At 44.4% G+C, this 14,908-nt stretch overlaps 1 protein-coding gene and 4 non-coding genes across 15 annotated transcripts; all 5 read left to right on the forward strand.

The window, feature by feature from the left end:
• The first annotated feature begins 804 nt into the window (after positions 1–804).
• Positions 805–14,497, forward strand: LOC117400913 (nascent polypeptide-associated complex subunit alpha). Of its 11 annotated transcripts, none has more exons than XM_034914137.2 (12): positions 805–952; positions 2,260–2,331; positions 4,256–4,432; positions 5,492–5,668; positions 7,536–7,616; positions 9,826–10,095; positions 11,258–11,337; positions 11,833–11,910; positions 12,265–12,411; positions 12,991–13,119; positions 13,486–13,608; positions 14,363–14,497. In XM_034914137.2, the coding sequence occupies exons 2-12, from the start codon at positions 2,262–2,264 to the stop codon at positions 14,375–14,377; spliced, it is 1,347 nt and encodes a 448-aa protein (XP_034770028.2). In that variant the 5' UTR covers positions 805–952; positions 2,260–2,261; the 3' UTR covers positions 14,378–14,497. The 11 variants fall into 11 exon arrangements, with proteins under 11 accessions (XP_034770028.2, XP_034770029.2, XP_058869475.1 ...); XM_034914138.2 differs by having other exon boundaries at positions 9,856–10,095; XM_059013492.1 differs by lacking the exon at positions 7,536–7,616.
• Positions 12,018–12,093, forward strand: LOC117967110 (small nucleolar RNA SNORD59). Its single transcript, XR_009319781.1, has one exon. It is a non-coding gene; the product is annotated as a small nucleolar RNA SNORD59 (small nucleolar RNA).
• Positions 12,446–12,521, forward strand: LOC117967112 (small nucleolar RNA SNORD59). Its single transcript, XR_009319783.1, has one exon. It is a non-coding gene; the product is annotated as a small nucleolar RNA SNORD59 (small nucleolar RNA).
• LOC117967111 (small nucleolar RNA SNORD59) lies at positions 13,306–13,380 on the forward strand. The gene has a single exon (XR_009319782.1). It is a non-coding gene; the product is annotated as a small nucleolar RNA SNORD59 (small nucleolar RNA).
• Positions 14,155–14,226, forward strand: LOC117967113 (small nucleolar RNA SNORD59). Its single transcript, XR_009319784.1, has one exon. It is a non-coding gene; the product is annotated as a small nucleolar RNA SNORD59 (small nucleolar RNA).
• Positions 14,498–14,908: the final 411 nt, after the last annotated feature.

The raw sequence follows: 14,908 nt of genomic DNA on the forward strand, positions 1-14,908 counted from the left end.
CAAAACCTTCTTTAATGCGGTATTTAAAAAATTATGTTACATTGTGCAGCAGTGTGGAGTAGTGGTTAGGGCTCTGGACTCCGGACTCTTGACCGGAGGGTCATGGGTTCAATCCCTGGTAGGGGACACTGCTGTTGTACCCTTGAGCAAGGTACTTTACCTAGATTGCTCCAGTAAAAACCCAACTGTGTAAATGGGTAATTGTATGTAAAAATAATGTATAATGTGATATCTTGTAACAATTGTAAGTTGTCCTGGATAAGGGCGTCTGCTAAGAAATAAATAATAATAATAATAAATTAAATCTCTAAGCAAAACAGAAATATAGAAGGGTATTAAACAAACGCTGTATGTATAATACTAGTAGAATATGTCAACTTTGGTTTAGAAGAACAACGTTCCAAAACCTTTTCTTTTTTCAGAATAAAACTTTATTAGTTTCATAGTGTGCATAAATACAACAGGAATAAAACAACGTTCATAGCAAGTACAATTTATCTAATTATTTCATCAACAAAAATACTGTATATGTATATATCAAAACACCATATTACAAATAAATAACTCGCCAGTTCCGAAACAGATAATAACATTTTGTTTTTTTTGATATCTAATAAATCTTACAGACACAAAGGTGGTGTCTGTGATGTTTATATCAAACGGTTTAAGGCTTTGCTACAAAACATAATGAATAACAAAACCTTCTTCAATGCGTTATTTAAAAAATGATGTTACATTGGTGTGGGGGGGGAAACTGTAAAGATTAAAACTATCTCCTGGGCTGAATTCTAACCCAAAATAAGGATTCAGACACAAACTCAACACTTTGTCGCTCCTCTTTTATTTTAGGTTCACAGACCCGGAAGCAGAACGCTTTGGGAGGTCCGACATCCCCACGAGCCGGAGGTCAGCGTCTCTCTTTCAGCCATCTTGGATCCGAGCTCCTGACACAGTGAGTGTTTCTGTCACAAAATCTACTCGCATCTTCTATCACAGACTTCTCAAAATCACCTCAAAATCGGCTTTTTAGAAACCGCAGGGTCCCGGCTACCAAGTCATACCGATATTTCAGTGGTTTGGGAGTCCGTTTGGTAATAAACGACCCCCTTTTAGAAGATAGTGCTGGGACAAAATGGGGGGTCGGTCTTTGAAACGACAAACTGCTTCAAAAAAAAAGGCTGCTTCGGTGTGAACAGCACAAGCGAGAGCGTCTGGAAAATGAAGGGAGAAACACTGTGTGGAAAACTGAAAATAAAAATGTAGTTAACTACAAAAAAAAGATTGCCGGTTATAACAATGTGCTGCTTGCAGTTCGCCTGGTTTCTGGAGTTCAAATACTGTCAAAACTCGGGCGCTCGGATAGCTCCGAAAATATAAAACGTGTTGTGTTATCGACGCTGTAACTGTGTGTCCTCGGGTCTCTGTGGCACACACCGGGTTGGTGTATTTTGGTTTTCTTCCACGCTTCACGGGTGTCGCCACTGTCTCAGACATGTGATTTGAATTGAAGCGTGGGACTGTATCGTGTGTGGAAATGCCAGGACGAGTTGTATTGTGCAAGAAGTCGGAGGCCTCCATTTGAAGTGCATTTTATAGCCACCTTGTTTATCAACGGATAAATTCGTCATCTTACTGGTTTGAATTTTAGTTTTTGCTTCACCTAGACATGGATCAATATGAATGTGTCAAGCCGACGTATTTAAATTGAATAAAGACTATCACCTAAAGTAGTCGCGGCTGGTTCTGTTCTGAAGTGTACAATGAAAATGTTCAAATGTAAAGGTTATGCGGGTTTTGTCAGTGTGTGCACTGTGGTGTAGTATCCGAACTGCCAAAAGAAAACTATAACTAACCTACATTGTAACGGCGAAATAATTAACTCAGTGGTGTCAAACATGCGGCTTTTTTACAGCGTGCTTTAAATACAGCTATTGTGGCGATCTTATTTTCGCATTGCCTTAGTAGATGTAGGCTTTTTTCTACAGCACTTCGGGGTTACCAGTTCTGGCTCCTAATATGAATAGTTCCCAAAAACATACAAAAAGTAGTGAGTTATTCTGCAGTGAAGCTGTAACTGTTATTTGATACAGTGTCAGTACAAACCATGTTGGTTGCCTCAAAGATAAAATTAAACAGGAGTTGTGTAACTTTAGTAGGGGTCAGCATTTCTAGGGGAATGGCTCGTATTTATATTTGATTGTGTTGCTGTTGTGTGTGTTTTTTTTAATTTATTTTAAATGTTATTATTTGTTTCCACAGCAATGCCTGGTGAAGCCACAGAAACCGTTCCAGCAACGGAACAAGAGATGCATCAGCCTCAGGCTGAGACAGGTTTGTATAGCTCTCCTCGCACACACACACGCACGCACACTGGCAGGGAGGGGTCCTGGAATCAGCCCTTTGGATCAGTAGCTCTCAACTCTGGTCCGCAGAGAGAATTGACTGTTAGCATTTCAGATCTGCATTGCTTTTAAATGTATTGCCGTGAACGCATCCACTCCTGAGATGTTCTGTAACCCGTGGTGGTTCTTTGGTAGACCTGACTGATAATGCTGATATTAAGAAAGGCTTTGGTGGAACAAAGTTGAGAGCCACTGAACACGCCAAAAAACTCGTAGGCACACGTTGATCTGTTATTCAAGGTGAATCTCATTTCTTTATTTTAAAAGCCCTTTCTCAATCAATTTGACATCCAGCTCCCCCATTAGAAACAGCCGTATCTAAATTGAATCCACAGCTGCTAAAAAGTTTGCTGGCTGTTTTGGTCAGCTGTTGGCAGTCATGTCTATAGTTGCCAGGGCAGATGATTTGTGTATTGTAATGGCTTGATGCAAGAATAGGTCAAATTTGAATTGCGTCCATATGTCCCCCCCACTGAAAAACCTGTATTTTTCCTTGTACTAAATACAGACGGCATGATATCTTTTTGTTTTGGTGCCCAACCACAAAGCTAATGTCATGCTACACAGGAAGTCAAGGATAGTGAGTTTTCTTTTTGTTTCGAGTTCACCTATTCTTCAATTGGATTTCTGCCTTGGTAAAGTTAGTGCTTCATATGCCCTCTGTCATAACCAAACGATTAATTTCTTTAATTGTTATGGGAATTTCAGGACCCCCTCCACACACACTGACATGCACTGTTGAATGACCCCTGGGTTGTAAGGTACACCGGTACTAACAAATGCACCAACTTTAATATGTGGTAACCTTATTGCATGCGCCTTTGACATGGAGCACACTTGGATGGTTTTCACTTTTTTTGCTTGGTGATTGAAATGGGTCAACCTAGGCTGTGCTTAGAGGTTTTGCGTCGCCTTATTCGGAACCATATTAAGGAGTTCACTCAAGGGGCCAGTCTTAAGAATGTGTATTACATTTTATCTTTGGGTATTGTAGTAAGTTAAGGGATGTGATGTACGAAGTACAATTTCTTATACACCTGTTTTTTTTTTTTTTTTATACAAAGCAATTAAAGCATCATTCAGTATTAAAAGATATTTGGGAATCCTATTTTATTACGTTTTTCTGAAGCAGTTTCAACTTCCCCAGTAAGAGGACCAGTTACTATACCAGTATGCATGTCATGTATTCACTGTTGCGCTCTAGCCAGTGTGACACATGTGTGTTGCAGACATACACAGAAGATGTGAGGTATGTGTAGCTGCGACCGCCAAGTGTAGAAAACTAATCGCAATGTGTTGTACGTAGTGGTGGTGGAGCATACTGTGTTAAGCTTCGATACTGACAAAGGGGACACGGCTTTGCTGAAAGTGGCACCTAATACCAGTGGCTCTGGGCACTGCATGATCATTTTAGGGGAAGCAAGGATTGATAGGTGGGAAGCAGTTAATTGCAGGCTTTGGTAATACACCTGTTTTAAAACGGTACACTTGTTTCATGCAGCATGCTGTAGTCACTCGAGCACTCCAGGAACTACTTGAGAAACTTGTGTGTGTCAAAAGAACACCTGCTGTAGAAGACCGCCTCTATTACAGCATCCTGTGAAAAAATGTGGTCATGAATTTAAACCTCTTGCAGGCAGCCTCCTGTGTTAGACCAGTCTGGACAAAGGGTGTTTGTTTGACAGCTTTGCCTGCTGAAAAGGGATGCCACACACACACCTTCCTGTCGGCGTTTGGCATGGTGAAGGCTTACACAGCGCTGGGTGAGCGGGTAGTTTGGGTTATTCTAGGAGGTGGACTGAGAGTTCAGCAGCTGATGGTAATGATGATGTAATTGCTGTGACTCCTCCCAGCCTCGGGGGAAGTTAGCGGCTCCCCTGCCCCAGTGATGGAAGCAACAGAAACGACTAAAGAGGCCTCCACAGAGAGCCCTCCTGAGGTGGAGAGCCCTGAGGTGGCGAGCGAGGCTCCCCAGACTGAGGCCGATTCAGGCCCTGCTGCCCTGGCTCTGACTGCCCAGGAGCCTTCAGGTGGGTTGGGTACTAGTTAGTAGAAGCGTGCCCGCCTCTGTCCCCTGCCTTCTGAATGTGCTTTGTGTCTGAGTTGAGCGTCGCTGACACCAGAATTCTGTCTCCTTTCACGCGAGTCGATTTCAGTCCAACCGCCAACAGTTCAGGTTTCTGTTTTAAGCCATGAAAAACATTTGTGACAATCCTGATGTCTTTTATTTGACCAAGACATTATAGATCCTTTCTAAAGGTGAAAGCTGGTTTAAACCTCCAGACTTTAAAATGCAAAACCCTAGTTCTGCATGCAGACTAAGAACTACAAATATCTTGTGTATGCAAGGCAAAGCGCATATAAATTCTGGTTCAAATAAAAACTGGGCTGTTGACTAGTTAGCAGAAGTGTGCCAGTCTCCCTCTCTCTTTCTTTCTTTCTCTCCCTCTCTCTCCTGCCTTCTAAATGTGTTTTGTGTCTCAGTTGAGCGCCACTGACCACGAATTGTAGTCCACTGGCTGTGAGCACTGCATGATCATTTTAGGGGAAGCGAGGATTGATAGGTGGGAAGCAGTTAATCGCAGGCTTTGGTAATACACCTGTTTTAAAATGGTACACTTGTTTCATGCAGCACGCTTTAGTCATTTGAGCACTCCAGGAACTACTTACAGTGGGTGTGTGGTATTGAGCTTAAGAATTCCATCTCCCCTTATTGGTATAAACCTAAAAAAATGTGTTTATCCATTTTTTTAAATGTGCTCTAGTGGGGAAAACAAGGCTTAAGGTTTGACTTAAGTCATTTAAAAAAATCGCAGGTTAAACTTGTGTGTGTCAAAAGACCACTTGTTGTAGAAGACTGCCTTGTCTTATAAAACCCTCGGTTGTTTGACAGCTTTGTCTGTAGTTGAAAAGGGCCGCCGCACACCCACACCGTCCTGTCAGTGTTAAACGCGGTGTCATGCCCCACATGGTGATGGCGTACACAGAGCGGGGAACGCAGAGTGAGTGGGTAGCACGGGTTCTTGTGGGAGGTGGACCGAGAGTATAACAGCTGATAATTATGATGTCATTGCCGTGACTCCTCCCAGCCTCGGGGGAAGTGAGCAGCTCCCCTGCCCCAGTGACGGAAGCAACAGAAACGACTAAAGAGGCCGCCACAGAGAGCCCTCCTGAGGGGGCCAACCCTGAGGTGGCGAGCGAGGCTTCCCAGACTGAGGCCGATTCAGGGCCTGCTGCCCCGGCTCTGACTGCCCAGGAGCCTTCAGGTGGGTTGGGTACTAGTTAGTAGAAGCGTGCCCACCTCTGTCCCCTGCCTTCTGAATGTGCTTTGTGTCTGAGTTGAGCGTCGCTGACACCGGAATTCTGTCTCCTTTCACGCGAGTCGATTTCAGTCCAACCGCCAACAGTTCAGGTTTCTGTTTTAAGCCATGAAAAACATTTGGGACAATCCTGATGTCTTTTATTTGACCAAGACATTATAGATCCTTTCTAAAGGTGAAAGCTGGTTTAAACCTTCAGACTTTAAAATGCAAAACCCTAGTTCTGCATGCAGACTAAGAACTACAAATATCTTGTGTATGCAAGGCAAAGTGCATATAAATTGTTTGTGCTGGTTCAAATAGAAACTGCACCGTTGACAGCCGTTGAAGCACCGATTTTAGATTTTGCAGTGCAGTTTTATTTCTGTTCAGTGTGGAGCAGACTAGGCACTCGTGCACACAACCGTTACCTACATCCTCAAAGATTAAAACCAAATCCTAAAATATACCAGTACTGTACAAAAGTGCTTGTAAACTGACCTGTGCAGCCTAAAAAAACACATTGTGCACCAATGAGGTGCTGACCAACATTTTCAAGACTGGACAGGCAGTGTCACTAGCTGGTGTTTAATGGGTTTACATTGAACAGAAACCCAGCTGTGGACTTGTGGAGATTTAGAGACTCTTGTTGTACGAATGTGTTTTGCTTCTTTAATTGTTTCCAGTAGTTTAGTGTGTTTATGCTCGTTCGGTAGCAAGTTTACACACTTGGCAGATGAACCTCCTCGTTTTCTTCCGTTTCAAACAGCTGTCCAGAATATAAAGCTATTTGTAAGAGTGGACTCTTTTTTCTGCAAAGCTATTTTTCTAAAACTGAAATGATAAAAATCCGTTTTCAAGTTGAAAAGCTCACATCGGCACCACCACCCCTCCTCTCCGACACGTTTTTCATTGATGTTTTAAGCACGGTATAAGTACTTAAAAAAAAAAAAAATAAATAAATAAATCGGTACATGTTTATACAGCTTTGCTTTATCAATGACTGAGAGGCTTCCGTTGTTCTGCTATTGTTCAGTATAAGTCAGTCTGAGCACACAGCCCAAAGTCAGTTGTGTAAATGTGCGTTCTAGCTGAGCTTGCGGTTTTCTTTGGTGTTGATCAGGCATTGATGCACTCAGTAACTGGGGTGTTGGCGTCCTATGATTCACTATGAGCTATAACAGGGCTTTAACAGTGTCGGGAGGGGTGGGGGTGCTGGCTTCCAAGAAGTGATTCAGGTAGCACCTGTTTCCGTATGGAGCTGGCTTTGGGACCTGGTTCAATTTGTTTGGATCACTGTGGTTCAGAATGACTTGCCCTATGCTTCTGCAATCCCTGATCATTCAGAGGATATTGCAAACATATGGTCAGTGCCTGTCAAAGGAAGACTTGAGATTAGCACTGTTCGTGATCAAAGGTGCCTTAATTACGTAAATACGAAATGTAAAAATAACAAGCTTCAGCTTCTGGACATACCAGTAGCAGTTACCTGAAAGTCATTCAACACAAAACCCAATAGGATTGGATCCAGAACACATCCCTGAGTGATTCTTTCCAAATGGAAAAGTAGTAAATGGTGTTTCTCAGCTAACGTTTGCAGTGGTAGCTAGAATCTAGACACTTAACCTCTCACCATTCAGAATCTTCAGTGCTTTTTTTTTTTTTTTTTTTTTTTTTTGGCTTGGTGGTTAATTTTTGTGTTGCACAACATGCGATTTTAAAAGTTCAATTCGCTGTGTACCAAGCAAACTTTGGTGTGGATACATACATGTCTTGGAAGCATCCTAGTAAAATGGGATATTGTAATACTGTTACTCTGATTTACTGTATTCAGCTCCGGCTCAGCCTGCAGCGCCCCCTGCTGCTGCTGATGCTGCAGCACCTATGGTCACTGATGATGCAGAGACGGAGCCAGGTAGATTGAAATGACCCCCTAACTCACTAACAGTCTGTGGTGTGCAGTGCCCTATTAACCTATATACAACACTGTGTTAACCTGAAGTAGAATGAACATTTTAGGCTTTCATTTAGACTCTTCAGGTCTTTATGAAGAACCTTAGTTTATCTATTAGTTGCCAGTGCCAGGTTCCAGTATGATTGTGTGTTAATCTTTTGGTTTGTTCGGGTAACTTTCCCATTCAGTAATTTTGAATTTCAAAAAGTGTACAACTAAAATACTGTACAGTAATAAATTATTTTAGAAACAACTCCAACTCATATGAGCTGAACTAACTGAAGGTTCTAGTAGATTTCTAACTGATTTCTGCATCGATTATGTGTTCTAAACATGCATGGGTTCAAGCTTGGGTTTGTCTTTCCTCCCCCGCTATTTCATCTGTATTTTTAGTGTTTCTCTCAAGTCAAACTTTCACACCCTTTATTTTCTTTAGCCGCTCCTCCCTCTGGTTCCTCTGCTGCTTCCAAGAAAGTCTCTGCCACTCCTCCTCGCTCTGTAGCTGCTAGCACTTCTGCCGGCCCAAAAGCTAAAAAAGCAAAAGGAAATAAGTCTACTCCTTCTCCTCTGCCTTCTTCCAAGCCTGTGCCTGTCGCCAAACCGAACTCTCCGTCCCTGTCTGCTTCTGCCTCGTCTCCATCCTCCCCGAAATCTGCCTCCCTCCCTCGCTCTACGCCCCCCTGCTCCCCCCTGACCTCTGCAAGCCCCCAGTCTGCAGTCCCTACCCTAGACCAGGGAGCCAAACCTGGTCCTCCCCCCAAAGTGGTCCATGCGGGCAAACAAGGCAAATCCAAGAAAGGTGGGGCAAAGGCAGCCCAGCAGCAAGCCTCAAAAGCTGCCAAAGCCAATCCAGAAGAGGCGGTGGATCCAGCCACCCCAGAGAAGGAGGTAATTCATCTCCCTGCTGCCCAGGAAGTAGCTCTACCAAAATGTCCAGCTAAAGCCAAGGCTGATATGCCTACCCCTGCCCCGTCCAAGGCTGATACGCCTGTCCCCTCTGAGGCTGATACACCTGCCCCTGCCCCGTCCAAGGCTGATGCACCTACCCCTGCCCCGTCCAAGGCTGATGCACCTGCTCCTATCCCATCCAAGGTTGATTCTTTGTCCAAGGCTGATGCGCCTGCCCCTGCCCCGTCCAAGGCTGATGCGCCTGCCCCTGCCCCGTCCAAGGCTGATGCGCCTGCCCCTGCCCCGTCCAAGGCTGATGCGCCTGCCCCTGCCCCGTCCAAGGCTGATGCGCCTGCCCCTGCCCCGTCCAAGGCTGATGCGCCTGCCCCTGCCCCGTCCAAGGCTGATGCGCCTGCCCCTGCCCCGTCCAAGGCTGATGCGCCTGCCCCTGCCCCGTCCAAGGCTGATGCGCCTGCCCCTGCCCCGTCCAAGGCTGATGCGCCTGCCCCTGCCCCGTCCAAGGCTGATGCGCCTGCCCCTGCCCCGTCCAAGGCTGATGCGCCTGCCCCTGCCCCGTCCAAGGCTGATGCGCCTGCCCCTGCCCCGTCCAAGGCTGATGCGCCTGCCCCTGCCCCGTCCAAGGCTGATGCGCCTGCCCCTGCCCCGTCCAAGGCTGCTCCAGCACCCACCCAATTTAAGCTTACTACCCAGTCTGCTGCACCTCCTCCAATTTCCTTTGCTGCAGCTGTTGCCTCTGGTCTTCCCAAAACCGCCCCTGCCACCCCCAGCTCAAATGTAGCCCCAACTGAATCCAAGCCTTCTGCGGCTGCTACGCCCCAGCAACAAGCATCTGAGCTGGCACCTGCTGCTGTAGCTGCACCTGCTGATCCCAAGCCTGCCTCCAAACCCGAAGGTAAAACCACTTCTCCGAAAGCCAGCCCTGTAACCCCTGAGCTAGCTGCCGCCTCCCATCCCGAACCCCCGAAGGTGGTTCCAAAAGAGACCAAAGTTAAGGAGGTCAAGTTTGCGCCAACTCCCCCGCCTGCTAAGGAGGCTAGCCCTGCACCCAAGGAGAAGCCTGCCTCCAAAAAGGCAGTGGCTGTGGCCCAGCCTTGCACTGCTGCTCCTGCTGTTGTTGCCCCTGCTCCTGTCTTCCCTGCTGCTCCTCCTCCTCTTTCCTCCTCTGCCCCTGTCCTGCCTCAACCTCCTGTGGCGGCTGCAGTGCCTGCCGCCCCCTCCTCTTCCCAGAGTCCTAAGCCATCTTCGTCTCCATCTGCTGCAGAAAAAGCTCCGTCTTCTGCCCCCCCTCCAGCCCCCAAACCTGCCCCAGCTCCTACATCTACTCCTCCTCCTCCTCCTGCTGCTGTTGCTGCTGTCGTGGATGACGATGAAGACCTGCCACCCCTTATTCCCCCCGAAGAGCCAACCCCCGAGATTGACTTCCAGCCCCCCATCCTGGTAGAGATGCCCAAAGCTGCTGCTCCTGCCACCCCCAAACCAGCCCCGGTTAAAGCTCCCGCCAAGCAGGAGCCTGTGATCAAGAATGACAAGGGTATAATTCTGTCTCGTTTCTGAATGTGCATGGCATCTTCCCTCCATGCTGTGTGTTTATTTTTTAATTTATTTTTATTCTCAACACTAACCCGTTACTTGCTGTAACCTGTTCCAATAAATGGCAGACAACTCCAGTCCCTCCTGATAAAACCCGGATAGTCCTCTCTCATTCTCCATATGTAGTGATCAGGGATCAGCACATTACCCTGTGACGAGCATGTCTCATACCTGCACTCCATGCCCATCTAATGCTTGGTGGTCAGTTCAGATTGGTGTGGTGTTTTTTGTGCAAGTAGAGCCGTCTGCAGCAGTAAGACTGGATTTGCCTGGCCCTGATCTAGCCCTACAATCACGGCATTTTGCTGGTGGCAAAAAGTGCACTAAATGGTGTGAATTAGATCCTGTGTATTGCACTTTAACTGTTTTGCATGTTAACAATGTAGAGGTTTTTATACAAAGATGTATAGCAAATGCACTTTTTTTTGGTAAGGGATTGTATTCTAATCACATTAATAATGTAGGATTTCTTGTTTGCTGAATGGTGTAATAGCTTGGTTTATTTGACACCGTGCTTTGTATGTGTTTTAATTGTTCTGTAGTTTTATCCGTGCCTGTTTCTGTGTTGCCACCATTGTTACTAAAGTGTGGGTCTGTGCTTTTTAAAAAGGGTGTTCTGTGTAACAGCGGAAATGTGTGTGTCGGGTTTGAGGTAGAAAGGGGATCTCCAAGGTATGCTTTTTATCTTTTCATTTTTATTGACTCCTTTCCTTGTGAGGTGACACGAACGCAGGTTTAAAATGTCAGGTCACTTTTTAATGTTCTGTGCAGAAAAGTTGAAAACCTAATAAACATGGATGTCTCCTTCCTAGTGTGTTAATAATGGTTTAATCAGTCTTTAAATCAAATGCTACAAGAATATTGCTGGTTCCCTGGTAGTTCAGCTTGTGTTTTGTTAGGATCCCAAGTAGAAGTATGATCCTGTCTGCTTGGGGTTCATTGTAATTGGTTAAACAAAAACCCATTGAAATGCTTCTCCTACAATTTGATGCGTTTTGTTGACCCCCGGTGGACCTCATTGATCATGGGTTATGTTTCTGTTGGGACCCTAACGTGTAGAAACAAAGTGTATTAAAATGCATTTCCTTTCTGTTGAATTGCAGGGTCTGGCACGGAGTCCGACAGTGACGAATCGGTGCCTGATCTTGAGGAACAGGACTCCGCACACACGCAGCAGGCACAGGTAAGGGAATGACGGAAGATTCTTGGCTCAGTTTTACTGCGTTTGGACACATCAAATGCATTTTTTGAGTCCACTGCGGATTATGATAGCTGTGTGATCTTAGTTTAGATCGTTCTGTTATTTGCATTTGTCTAACCAATTATTTTTTTTTGTTAGTACCAAGGTAAAACTTACTTGTCTTGTCATCCTACTTGGAGCAAAAAGACCTGTTGGTTGCACACATTTTTAATAAGTTGTTAACTGCAAAAGTTAAGTCTAAATGTATCATGACAAATGCAGATTGAGTTCTGTTTTTTTTTTTTCAAAGAAATACTTAATTTGCAGCAGACATTTGTTGTATGGTATGCTATTTTTACATGCAAGGCAAACCAGTATAGATGGTTTGAGTGTTGCCACCAGTTAAAAAGATACTTGCACAATTAAAATACATTGTATATACCTCGCATGTCTTTGGTGACTTTTTTTTTTCATCCTAATGAATGACTGTTTTCTCAGCTTGCTGCAGCTGCCGAAATTGACGAAGAACCAGTCAGCAAAGCAAAACAGAGCCGAAGTGAAAAGAAAGCACGGAAGGTAAGATTTTGCACGAGCGCTGGCTTCGTGGGCAAGTTGTAGACTAACCTTTTTGTGAAGGCATTTTTTTGTAAAGCGTTTTTGAATTACGAAAGATGTCTCCTTTTCCTTCAGTGATGAGTTCAACAGTATGACTTTCGTTCTTCTGAGTCTGATGAAGCCAAACCATCTGTTCTGAGAAGGGAAAGTGAGATTATAGAAAAGACAGAAAATCACCTTGATGGTTAACATTGCGGTCGTTCAAGATTAAGATCCTTTCTCGTGACGGAAGACGTGCCACCTGTCTTTTGCACAAAGTTGAATATAAATGAAAGCTGTAGATGAGGTTTAGACACTTTGTTTCTGTTTCTCCAGGCCATGTCCAAACTGGGGCTTCGCCAAGTCACAGGGGTAACCAGGGTCACTATCAGGAAATCAAAGAACATCCTGTTTGTCATCACGAAACCAGACGTCTACAAGAGTCCCGCGTCGGACACCTACATCGTGTTCGGAGAGGCCAAGGTAAGCCCTCTGCATTTTAAAGAGCTCCGCTTTTCCTTCGATGATGATTTAAACAGTATGACTTTCGTTCTTCTGAGTCTACTGAAGACAAACTATCTGTCCTGAGAAGGGAAAGTGGGGAACATTGTCATCGGTCAAGAAATTTGACAGCTGATATGAACAAGTAATTCATCAATAATTATTTACACAGTTTTAGTACCGTTTATGTTCTGTTTGCACAAAGAAATACAATCAAGGGATCATCTCGCGCATTGAGAGGTTTTGTATTCAGAAACTGTGACTTCTAATCTACATTGTTAAAACCCTGGTACAGACAGTATGAAGTGCACATAAACGAGTACACTTAAACATGTCTGAGACTTGCATTAGTTATGTGAACAACCTACCAAAACGTGAAAATATTTGAACTAGTTCACATTTACGTTGCCATAATTTGTTACTACTGAATATGTCCTCTTCTGAGCACTTTGGATGGTTATGAAGCGGTGTCCAGATAGAGGGACGTGCATTTCTGTAATTTAACTTCTTGCACCTTGTGTTGTAAATTCTCTTCATGCTTTTTTTTTGTTTCCTTCCCAGATTGAAGATCTCTCCCAGCAGGCACAGCTGGCAGCCGCAGAGAAATTCAAGGTCCAGGGAGAAGCAGTTTCAAACATCCAAGAAAACACACAGACTCCTACCGTACAGGAGGAGAGCGAAGAGGAAGAGGTAAGCAGGCTGCCTGCTGCTCCCAGCCGTTTAACACGCGTGCAGAGTTTGGTGTAGCAAACACGCCATCGCGTAGTTTTCACTCATGAACATGTTGCAGATGCATGTAAAGCCATCTGTGCATTGCGACAAACTTTCTAGCTAAACTTATTAAAATGGTGCATCAGTCTGAGCTTTTCGATGTATTCTTCTGTGATGATTTAACAGTATGACTTTCGTTCTTCTGAGTCTACTGAAGACAAACTATCTGTCCTGAGAAGAGAGGGGGTGGCGGGCACAGTCTGATACAGCACGCTATGCTGGAAGTGACTTTGCTTCATTTATTTGTAATTAATTAACAATGTAACCCTCTAATTTCCTCTTCAGATTGACGAGACCGGTGTTGAGATCAAGGACATCGAGCTGGTAATGTCGCAGGCGAACGTGTCTCGAGCGAAGGCTGTCCGGGCACTAAAGAACAACAACAACGATATTGTTAATGCTATTATGGTAAGAGTTATTGGGGCTTCTGCTATGTTAGTCCAGTTACTAGGTGCTGCTGGTCTTGGTACTATTTTACCAGTCCTGGCATACACAGTTTCCGTCAATAGCTCAAACACCATTGGTTTTATTAACTCACAATGACAGAGATCTATACTAAAGGCACACTTGAGTATCAGAAGCTGGGGATGGATGGGAATTGATGACAGCCGTGGTGGGCAGGGTGTGTTTTAATTGATTTGTAGTCGAGTGAAATTATCCAGATGTAATCTGTACATGATTCAAATGTGTTTCAGTCTTTTGAAACAATGAAATGTTTTGAGCACGTGTCTACTGTAGTTTCTCTGACGAATCCACAGTCCTCATTGAATTGGATAGATCATGTGGAAGATCAAAGTGTGGCGTGGTAGATTTGAAAATGTCCTGAACCGCAGTGGATAGCACTGCCGCAGCAGTGCTAATTGACAGAGACAAAGGGAAGACTGAGACAGCTTGAGATTAAGTAATGAAATTCTTTGAAAGATCCCTCCTCAATAATAGCTATATTCCTCTTTTCCTTCGATGATGATTTAAACATACTTTCGTTCTTCTGAGTTTCATGAAGCCAAACTATCTGTCCTGAGAAGGAAAATTGAGAATATACAATATTGAAAAAGCTTTTTACGTGAAGAGCTGTAAAGTGTTGCAGAAAACGTTTTTGGATTTTGTACAGCATTCCTCTGAATGTATCCTGTAAAAAATGTTTCTCTGTTTTCTCTTGCAGGAGTTGACGATGTAAACATCTGAGAAGGAGAGAGAGCTGTGGGTTATTTGAGGTCTTGCTGTTGTAGCTACAAATAACATTTGTACAATTTATACTGAGGCGATTTAAATAAAGTTGTGGAATGATGAGATGGAACCATCCTGGTCTGTGTTTCTTTGTGTTCCCATCACATTGTAATGATCCTTTTTAAAGATTTGTATGCTTTTTTTAAGGTGCGTCATTAGCTCTGATGCTGCGTGATGACGTCGCTCCCTAATGCGCATTTGCAGAGCTAGCGAGAGTAGGAAAGAAGCGCGGAGAGCTTTGAACAGTGTGGATGCGCCTCTGGGGATTATCCAGAATAACGTGGGTTTGTAGCCATTACAGAATGGGTATTTGCCTCCTAAAGACCTGAATAAAATATATCAAAGCTGCTAGCATAGCCTGTAACCCAGCCCTGTCCAGCCCCCGAAGACATAAATGGACTGCACACACAGACCTCATTGCCATTTTTCCTTTCAAGAACTGACCTGACAGGAGGAGCCTATCTCATAAATACTTGTTACT

This window comes from Acipenser ruthenus, chromosome 45 (assembly GCF_902713425.1).
Source record: "Acipenser ruthenus chromosome 45, fAciRut3.2 maternal haplotype, whole genome shotgun sequence".
NCBI lineage: Eukaryota > Metazoa > Chordata > Actinopteri > Acipenseriformes > Acipenseridae > Acipenser > Acipenser ruthenus.

Coding starts and splice junctions, on each gene's coding strand:
- LOC117400913 (XM_034914137.2), top strand. CDS start 2,262: ATGCCTGGTGAAGCCACAGAAACCGTTCCAGCAACGGAACAAGAGATG. Junction 4,433..5,491: donor GACTGCCCAGGAGCCTTCAG/GTGGGTTGGGTA, acceptor GACTCCTCCCAG/CCTCGGGGGAAGTGAGCAGC. Junction 11,338..11,832: donor CACACACGCAGCAGGCACAG/GTAAGGGAATGA, acceptor CTGTTTTCTCAG/CTTGCTGCAGCTGCCGAAAT.